Genomic DNA, 8,839 nt, shown 5'->3' on the forward strand with positions numbered 1-8,839 from the left:
AAAAGATCATGCCTCCGGTGGAAGAATAACGCATGACAGGACACCTAAAATCTTGGGTGAGCAGCTGGATAATATCGACCAACAACCAGAAAAGGTTGAATGAGACACCAACAGAGCCAATGGACAGGCCGAGGAAGTAAGTGGTAATTCTTTTGTAAATCCATCAACCATGTTTCAAAAATAAGCCAATACTTAAACCTTGAAAGAATAGTCTTCTCGTTCAAACTTAAACTATGACAACACTAATTTCCAAAACAAGATACATTTTAAATACAATTTATTCGCTTTGCATGGTTTATGAGTATGTTATTTGTTTTTTTAAGAGAAAAATTAAAATATTTGTTTTATAAACGAATAATACAATTTCATAAAAATATTCTATTTAATGCGAACATGACAACTTTAAATTAATGAATCAATCCATCGAGATCAAAGGTGTCCATAGTCTACTTTGGAATTTGAATAGCATTGATACGCGTCTCTAACTTATTGACTTCCTTGTTGACATTTTCCAAATTATTTGCGAATGTTTCCTGCACAGAGGTCAGCAAGGTTTTATTATTCGCCAAGCTTCGGCAAATGGAACTTTGAGTTTCCTCAACTTCAGCGATGATTTTAGCAAAGTTCATAGCATATTTATGAAGAGATTCTAATGCCTGCATGCGCTCGATGATATCAGGCAGAATTTCAGCAATACCTTCGGTTCTCTTAGCAATGTCATACAATTCGCAAACTTTTTGATCTCTCTTAGCATCATCAGCCGAACCACTGGATTTCTCTGCGACTGCATCCATTTTACCGGCCAAATTAACAAGACGCGTCTCGATCTGACTAAGCTGATTGGGTTGAAGCAGAGCTGCTTTGGTACTCAATTGGCGTACGGCTTCAATTAGATTCGAAGTACCGGTACTAACAGCTAGCCGGCTTAGTTTCTCCGGGTTGACACCAACAGCCTTTTCCAATTCATGCAAACGATGTTCCAATTTTGCCACACGGGCAGACGCAGCTAAATCAACATTCGGGAGCTTATAGGCTGTAAGAACACCCGACGTCTTGTATTCTTCAACTTGTTTGATTAGTTTATCGACTTCAGGACTACCAGCACCAGCATGCTCTTGGCCAAGAACCTGCTCCAATCGCAGCGAATCGATAACTTTCTTTGCGGTTGATATAATAGTAGCAACTGCATCGTACGACTCTCTCTCCTCTTGATCGACCTTCTTTTCATTTCTCATCGAATCCAATTCTTCAAGTAGATCATTCATTTCGGATTGTAGACGACGACATTTCTCTACAGGCGTTTCCTTTTCTCTGTCGTAGTCTGTGCACATAGTCTCATAGCCTTTGCGATATTTCTTGTCGATGCGATCGGAGAAGTCCTCACGGCTCTCAAATTGCTTGCCCTTGAACTTGCCAAAAGAGTCTTGTTTTAAAATATGAATGTATTGAATGAACTCGGTGCTGGGCTCTTCCTCATAGTAGTCAGAAGTCTCGGCTTCTACATCTGGGGTTTCATAAACATCGGGCTGGTCGTAGGCGATGCCTGGTAAGTTCTCAAACTTTGGATCTGCCATAATGCCTAAAAACAAGCAATTTGAGATTTAATCGAATTTTTTTTTTACTACCAACCTGTGAATTTTACGTTTTAAGTTTCTATTGGAAAGCAAAGTTTTCACAGACGATGACGAATCTTGTTGAATAAAAATCAACAAAATTGGCAATCCACATAACAGAAAATAATTGTGAAGTTTCGAGGTGACACACACAAACGTCAAAATAATGTACAGATTCAAATTTGCTGGTCCCTGTTGGCTCCTTGGAAAACGGAGTATTGGATTATCAGAAAAGTAGTGTCACAAAAGTACAGAACATGAGAGTTTTCTATTAAACGCGGGTCGATTTTAAAATTGAATAAAACAAGTTATAAATAGATGAGATATCAATAATGTTTTATTTTTATTTGAAAATCTTATCAATAACATTTTACCCGAGTTTTCTGGGTGGATTCGAAACGGTTATTTTGTTAATTCATCTATCTATTTCTTTAAAATTGTTCCTCATCACAAAAGATGATTTTTCGATCAAATTTGAGGTCAACTTCCAACTGCTTCAAAATCCAACTAAACACGACGCTGTGTATGGTCGTTTGGTTTCAGCTCCTGGCCTCCTGGGATCAATTGGATTTTTTATGAGAGCAGGCCCAAATTACGACGCAAAATTCCCAAGTTGTGATCTGCTACAGGCCAAGTTTTTGTGAGTGACGCTGAATTCACTGAATTGTACATTAACTTACGGCAGATCTTGCATTCCGTTGTCGGGGTATTGGCTAAGTGTTAACTGAACCAGTACACTCAAATTTGGTCCCGAATGTCGACTTGGTAGGACGACTAAATGTACCCATAAAACGGGAGCAACGCGCTTATCGTTGCTGCAAGAGAACATCCATTTTGATAATGAACTTATAACTATAACTTGACAAGATGATTTGTTTTTAGTGACTGATTTAAAGAAAAAAATGTTGGTAGAAAGTAAAACAAAGCAATGTGGCCCACGAGCTGCCAAATCAACTCTCCATATTGTTCATATTGAATGAGAGTCCTCTTGTTAAGCTCTCAAAATGAGTTTTAGCAAATCTCCCAAAATTTATTTTAGTAAAGTCTCTAGACTTTTACTTACTTTTCAATTTTATTTTTTTAGCGTCAATAATCATAAAAAATCATAATTTTATTTGCTGAAAGAAATATATAAGACCTCAACCACCTTAAGTAAATAAGTAAGAGTAAATTTTTCAAACGTAAATGATTTATAACAAAACAAAAGTATTTGCATCATCTAAGGAATATTCAAAAGGTTTTTGTTATCATAATTTTGTTGCAATTACAAATGGATGTATAAAAATTATGTTCATGCTGCAGAAAAATGTACATATCTATACCTTACTTATATTATACTACATAAATATAGTACCATTTCTCTTGTAGACAGCACAGTAACAAAAACAAAAAGAGGAAACACTTTTGCTATCTCTCAAAACAGATCCATTTTTTGACATATGAGATCTGACATAACCTAGAATACAAAATTCTCCAACCAGCGTAGATACCGAATTGCGGTAGTATATTATTTGTATTTATTTATCAATAAATTTATATTAAAACAAAGTGGCAATGTCTAAATCATGGCGCCCTAAAAACTGTGCTAGAGTTTTGCACAAAGTCAAAGAAGTCTTGGCCCCTTCAGAACACGACACTTACCTAATCAATCGCAATCCCAGGAACCTGGAAAAACTACGCATAGCTTACAAGCCAATTGGTTATCATTTGGAAAAACCAGGCAGAACTTTTTGGCACAAATTAGATCTAAATGTGTCTGGGAAATATGTCACCGCAGAAGTAAAGCATTTCGAAAATGGTCCTGTGCTCTCGGCCAGCACATCCGAGTGGGCAATCAAAAAGCATCTATTCAGAACTAAAGACACTAGTGCCTTTGTGAATCTAGGACGTGTGTTGGCACAACGTTGCATTCAAGCAGGCATCACTGAGATGTCTTGCAACATTGAAGCTGTTCCCAATGGAAAAGTCGATAAATTCCTAAAAATTATGGAAGAGAATGGAGTAAGTCTACAAGAGCCCGAGAGATTCAAAACCCCACATCCATGGGATGCCTATAGACAAGAAAAATATTGGGAAACAAGCGAATAGATTTAGCTTTGTGTATTTATTTTAAGTCCAATAAAATTTACATTGCAATTAAATTTAACTCTCGTATTTGTGTTTGATGTCGTTCCAGAGTTTCTGTGGGTAGAATAATTTAAAGTTATTACATAATGCGCATGGGGGAAAAATAATACAGTCTACTTACACCACGATTTGCGGATGTGAAGATGGCCTCGGAAGCCATGTCAAAGGAGCGTTCGAAGAAGAACGTAGAGGCTAGGATGACAACAGCAAAGGTGGAGCTCCTTTTGAAGAGACTGTTGTAGATGGCTTTCATTTTTTTGGAGATTTATTTGCAACTTTTCGTGAACTCGAAATGAAAAATTTTCACAAGTCTGCTCGGACTTGAATTTTGACAGCTGACGGATGATGCAAAACTGATGAGCCAGAAATGCCAGATATAAATTATTGGATTGAAAATGAGTTTGACAGGTGAAATACAGGGAATTTTAATAGTACCATCAAAAAAACAAATAACCTTAAGCGGCGAACACATTTAATACAATGTAATGAAGATGCAGCGTTGCAGTAGCTTTGGAGAAGGATAAAATATTAAGCCAGGCATTTGAGAAAATATTATTAAGAGGTAATTGCTGAATGTAAGATAGTAATATTTATGTTTTGTTTCAACCTGCTATTCGGTTAAGATTTAAATTTTATTATTGTTAGTATTATACTTTATTGAACAATAATATAATTACAAAATTCAATAAATATTTATCAGAGCATTAGTTCCAGCCCTTCAGCTCGGTCGGAGAGATTTAAAATTCACTTTTAACTTTGTTTTAAAACGATATTCGTGAAGCAAATTTATCTATTCAGCTGAAAAAAATAATACAAATTTTGACAGCTCGTTTCTGAGGACAGAATTTTGCTAATGGTTTGTCAGGTTTACATATGATATGGACACAAAAAATGAAACTTACTTATTTCAGTGATTTAACTAGGTTATTACTAAAGTGTAAGACGAAAAATACCTTTGATACATTTTATTTATGTCTTTTATCTTGATCGCTTTGATATGGTGACTTGCCTTCAAGGATTACATATATCTGCATCCTGATAATAGAGAAAAGAGAAGACAGAAATATATTGGAAACTTAAAATGGGAGTAAAAAAATCTTTCTATAACTTTTTGATAGTACACTTTTGCCACAAGCCTTCATAAAAGTGTAATGAAATCATCAAAACACCTAATTAAATCTAATAAAATATAACAAAATAGAAAAATATTTGCGGACCACCAAAACAAACTGTTTTAAAAGAAAAAGGTGGCTTTAATTAGGAACAACACGGTTTTTTCATAGTCTTTAACTGATAGTTAAAAGAAACTTGCAATTCTTTATATAATAAAAACGCATTGAAATTCGGCTAATATTTTACTTGTATAATACAAATTATTTCAATTAGTTCTATGAACTTCAAAATTATGAGGCAATTTACAGAATGTGAGTACTTCCATACACAGTCTTTTCGGGTTACCAAACGTGCACAAATACAGGAACACAAATATCCCAACATAAATATCCCAATGAACAGTTGTTTTTCTGTCATTTTTCCCATTTGTTTTGTTATTACTTTTATACACAATCCACGTTATATTCCGCTGCATTTAAATCCTTCGTTTATTAATAATTCGACAAATGTCTGCCGATATTCAAATAACAAACATAAAGGAACTCCTCACCGAAATGGTAGTTCCAGCCCATCGTCCCAACGTTAACATAATTCCAGATCACATCACAATGTTGCATGGCACCAAGAGTAAAAAGCAGCTTAATCGGAAGAGAAAAACCAACAAAAGCACAACTCTAAACCGGCGTGAGTTCCAGCAACTTGGACTCCACACACTACCCACAAAACTCTTAAAATACAAAGATGTCCTACCTCTGAATAAACTCTGGAAAGGCTACATCAAAGAGCATTTGAATTTAAAGAATGGTGACACCATTCCCGAGGTATATGAGCCAAACTATGATGCATTTAGCAAACTTCTAGTAAAGTCTGACCTGCATGGTGCTAAGATATCGGTCACTCAGTCGAAATGTCCAAGTTTAATTGGACTTGAAGGAATTGTTGTGCTCGACACAAAAAATGTCCTGAAGATCGTCGGCGAAGATAATAAACTGCGAACGATACCGAAGAGTGAATGTGTGTTTGGAATGCGGTTGGGAAATATCACATTCACCTTGTTTGGAAAACATTTGAATATCAGATCTGCCGAGCGATCGGTTAAGAAAATCAAAAACTTCATTGAACCGGATTTGTAGGTATAAATAATAAGAATAATAATAAAAATATTTTGTTAAACAAACTTGCATTTTGATAATGATATTAAAATTGTTTAAATAGATTTCAAGCAATAATCGTTGTTCTATTTAGCTCCCAGCTAAGAGTGCAACTGCTGGTAAAATAAATCCTGTAGGTTTTGTCCAAATCGTGCTGAAATGGGTTTCCAGGAGAAAGCAGTAGGAAGTAATTTTTTTAGGTTTTCGGATTGTGTAATTAAGGTTCTTGCAACATAGCTTATGGTTTTTTTTTAATCTCGTTTGACTATACCAATAAACCGATAGGTATTCAAAACTATGTAGGCTATTACTTTTATTTAGTTGGTCAATTTTGGACTTGATGTCGACTTCAGTTTTCTAGAAACAAAAGCACGAATCTATGCACCGTTGTCTGTTGAGTTTTTAATTTGTATCTATTCATGATGAGAGGATCTTAATTTCTGATGTTTCTCTCAATTATTTTTCTTTTATTGCTTTTTAATTACTTTCCACTTGTGTGCGCCACCTGATCCGCGATCTTCCTTTACTGCGCTGTCCTGTAGGTGTGGATTCGAAGACTTTCTGGGCCGGAGCATTGGTTTCCATGCGCTCTACGTGACCGAGCCATCTACGTCGCTGTAAAGCCCGTACAGCTCGTCTTTGTATCTTCTCCTCCACTCCCTTTCCATGCATATGGGATCGTAGATTACACGAAGAACTTTTCTCTCGAAACGACCCAAGGTTCTTTCATCCGCTTTAGTCATAGTCCATGCTTTTGCACCGCATAGCAGGACGGGAATGATAAGGGTCTTATATAGCGACACTTGGTACCTCGAGAGGACTTTACCACTCAATTGCTTTCTTAGCCCTTAGAAACAGCGGTTACCAAGAGTTGTTCTTCGTTTGATCTCAGCGCTGCTGTTGTTTTCTGCGTTTATAAGGAAGCCTAGGTAAACGAAGTCCTTGACTACCTCAAAGTTACGTCTGTCGATGGTGACGTTTTGACCAAGACGTCGGTGTTGTATGTCCGTTCTTGACGACAGCATGTACTTTATTTTGCCCTCATTAAACGTTAAACCCATTTTTGCCGCCTCTGCCTCAATACTCACAAAAGCCCCATTAACATCACTCTGAGTTCTTCCGATTATGTTAATGTCATCAGCGTATGCTAGTAATTGGACAGACTTTTGAAGGATAGTGCCTCTAGTGTTGACGTGTGAGCTCTGCACTATTCTTTCAAGCACGATGTTAAAAAATCACATGACAGCGCATCACCTTGTTTAAAACCTTTTTCGAAATTGAAAGGTTCTGTTAAGTTGTTTCCAACCTTTATCGAGCAGTGTAAATTCTCCACGGTCATCCTTCATAAACGGACGAGTTTGACAGGGATGCCAAAACTAGACATGGCTCTATACAGCTCGTCCCTGTAGATGCTGTCATATTACTGCAGAGAAGATTTTATAGGCGATGTTAAGTAGACTGATTCCTCTATAGTTGGTGCAGTTTAGAGGGTCTCCTTTTTTCAGGATCGGGCAAACAATACTGAGGTTCCATTCATCGGGCATGCTTTCTTCCGACCATATCTTACATATAAGTTGGTGCATTCTCCTAACCAACTTATGTCCAGCTGCTTTAAAGAGCAGCTTAGATATAGCAATCTTTACTTCGTCAAAGTCGGGAGGACGGGATTGTTGGCTTTTGTCGTCTATATTGAATGGATCATCCTGCCTGACAGCGGAATTCGGTTCTTCGTCGCCATTATACAGTCTACAGAAGTGGTCCTTCCATATCCTCAGCATTGACTGCGGTTCCACTATGATCTTTCCACTTTCGTCTTTGCAGCCTTCGGTTCTAGGTTTATGTACCTGTGAATTTCGTTTCACCGGTTCATAAAACCTTTGAACTTCATTCCTGCTTTTAAACCTCTCAATATCTTCGACCGCACGCTTCTCATGCCCTCTCTTTTGCCTTCTGAGAAGTCGGTGTTCCTTCGCCTCTTCTGTTCGTAGAGCTCATGAGCAGCTCTTGTCCTTTTATGCAGCGCCGCTTTGCGTGCTTGTTGTTTGGCTGCTTTTGCCTGCCGACATTCCTCATCAAACCAGGGGTTCCTTGTTGGTGGTTGTTTGAAACCCAGCACATCAGAGGCGGCTTCTCTGATTGCATCTTGGCACTGTTGCCACTGGTTTTCAATACATTGTGTTGGCGGCAGAGAACTTCGAGAGAGGTTACTTATAACTCGGTCGGAAAAGGATTTGGTGATCTCAGGCAACCAGCACCTCCCTGTTTTGCCTTGGATCTGGAAACTCAAAGTGCTACCTTGGCTACAACGAGGTAGTGGTCCGAGTCGATGTTAGCTCCTCTGAACGTTCTGAAATCCATGATGCTGGAAGCGTGTATGGCGTCGATCGCAATATGGTCAATCTGGTTGACGGTAGATTGATCTGGAGAACTCCAAATTCCTTTGTGGATGTTGAGGTGTGGAAAACGTGTACTGGCTACCATGACTTTTCGCCCCGCAGCACAATTTATGAGCCTGAATCCGTTGTCGTGCAGGCTGTTCTTCTCGATTATTCCACCAAAGATGTCTTCCCTTCCTAGCTTGGCATTAAAATCGCCCAGGACAATTTTAATATCGTAGCTAGGACACTGCTCATGTGTTTTGTTTTAAAGCTCGAAGAACATATCTTTGGTGTTGTCGTCTTTCTCTTTTGTGGGGGCGTGTGCGCATATCAGGCTAATGTTGCCGAATTTAGCCTTGATGCGTATGGTCATGAAGCGTTCATTGATGCACCTATAACTCAAAACTTCTCGCCTAAGTCTGTCTCCAATGACAAAGCCGCACCCAAATAAGAGCTG

At 37.9% G+C, this 8,839-nt stretch overlaps 4 protein-coding genes across 5 annotated transcripts; 2 read left to right on the forward strand and 2 right to left on the reverse strand.

Annotated features, from left to right (window-relative positions):
- Positions 1 to 260: 260 nt before the first annotated feature.
- On the reverse strand, positions 261 to 1,777 carry LOC129941787 (dynactin subunit 2). Of its 2 annotated transcripts, none has more exons than XM_056050510.1 (2): positions 1,643 to 1,777; positions 261 to 1,579 (listed from the first exon to the last, which is right to left on the reverse strand). In XM_056050510.1, the coding sequence occupies exon 2, from the start codon at positions 1,572 to 1,574 to the stop codon at positions 447 to 449; it is 1,128 nt and encodes a 375-aa protein (XP_055906485.1). In that variant the 5' UTR covers positions 1,575 to 1,579; positions 1,643 to 1,777; the 3' UTR covers positions 261 to 446. The 2 variants fall into 2 exon arrangements, with proteins under 2 accessions (XP_055906485.1, XP_055906486.1); XM_056050511.1 differs by having other exon boundaries at positions 1,630 to 1,777.
- Positions 1,778 to 3,052: 1,275 nt separating this feature from the next.
- Positions 3,053 to 3,759, forward strand: LOC129938760 (39S ribosomal protein L18, mitochondrial). The gene has a single exon (XM_056046493.1). It carries the CDS (start codon positions 3,168 to 3,170, stop codon positions 3,699 to 3,701), a length of 534 nt encoding a protein of 177 aa, XP_055902468.1. The 5' UTR covers positions 3,053 to 3,167; the 3' UTR covers positions 3,702 to 3,759.
- LOC129938761 (cytochrome b-c1 complex subunit 9) lies at positions 3,699 to 4,102 on the reverse strand. Its single transcript, XM_056046494.1, has 2 exons — positions 3,862 to 4,102; positions 3,699 to 3,794 (listed from the first exon to the last, which is right to left on the reverse strand). The coding sequence occupies exons 1-2, from the start codon at positions 3,991 to 3,993 to the stop codon at positions 3,756 to 3,758; spliced, it is 171 nt and encodes a 56-aa protein (XP_055902469.1). The 5' UTR covers positions 3,994 to 4,102; the 3' UTR covers positions 3,699 to 3,755.
- Positions 4,103 to 5,268: 1,166 nt separating this feature from the next.
- On the forward strand, positions 5,269 to 6,030 carry LOC129939654 (ribonuclease P protein subunit p29). The gene has a single exon (XM_056047753.1). It carries the CDS (start codon positions 5,360 to 5,362, stop codon positions 5,984 to 5,986), a length of 627 nt encoding a protein of 208 aa, XP_055903728.1. The 5' UTR covers positions 5,269 to 5,359; the 3' UTR covers positions 5,987 to 6,030.
- The last annotated feature ends 2,809 nt before the right edge of the window (positions 6,031 to 8,839 follow it).

The sequence above is a fragment of the Eupeodes corollae genome, chromosome 1 (assembly GCF_945859685.1).
Source record: "Eupeodes corollae chromosome 1, idEupCoro1.1, whole genome shotgun sequence".
NCBI classification, from domain to species: domain Eukaryota; kingdom Metazoa; phylum Arthropoda; class Insecta; order Diptera; family Syrphidae; genus Eupeodes; species Eupeodes corollae.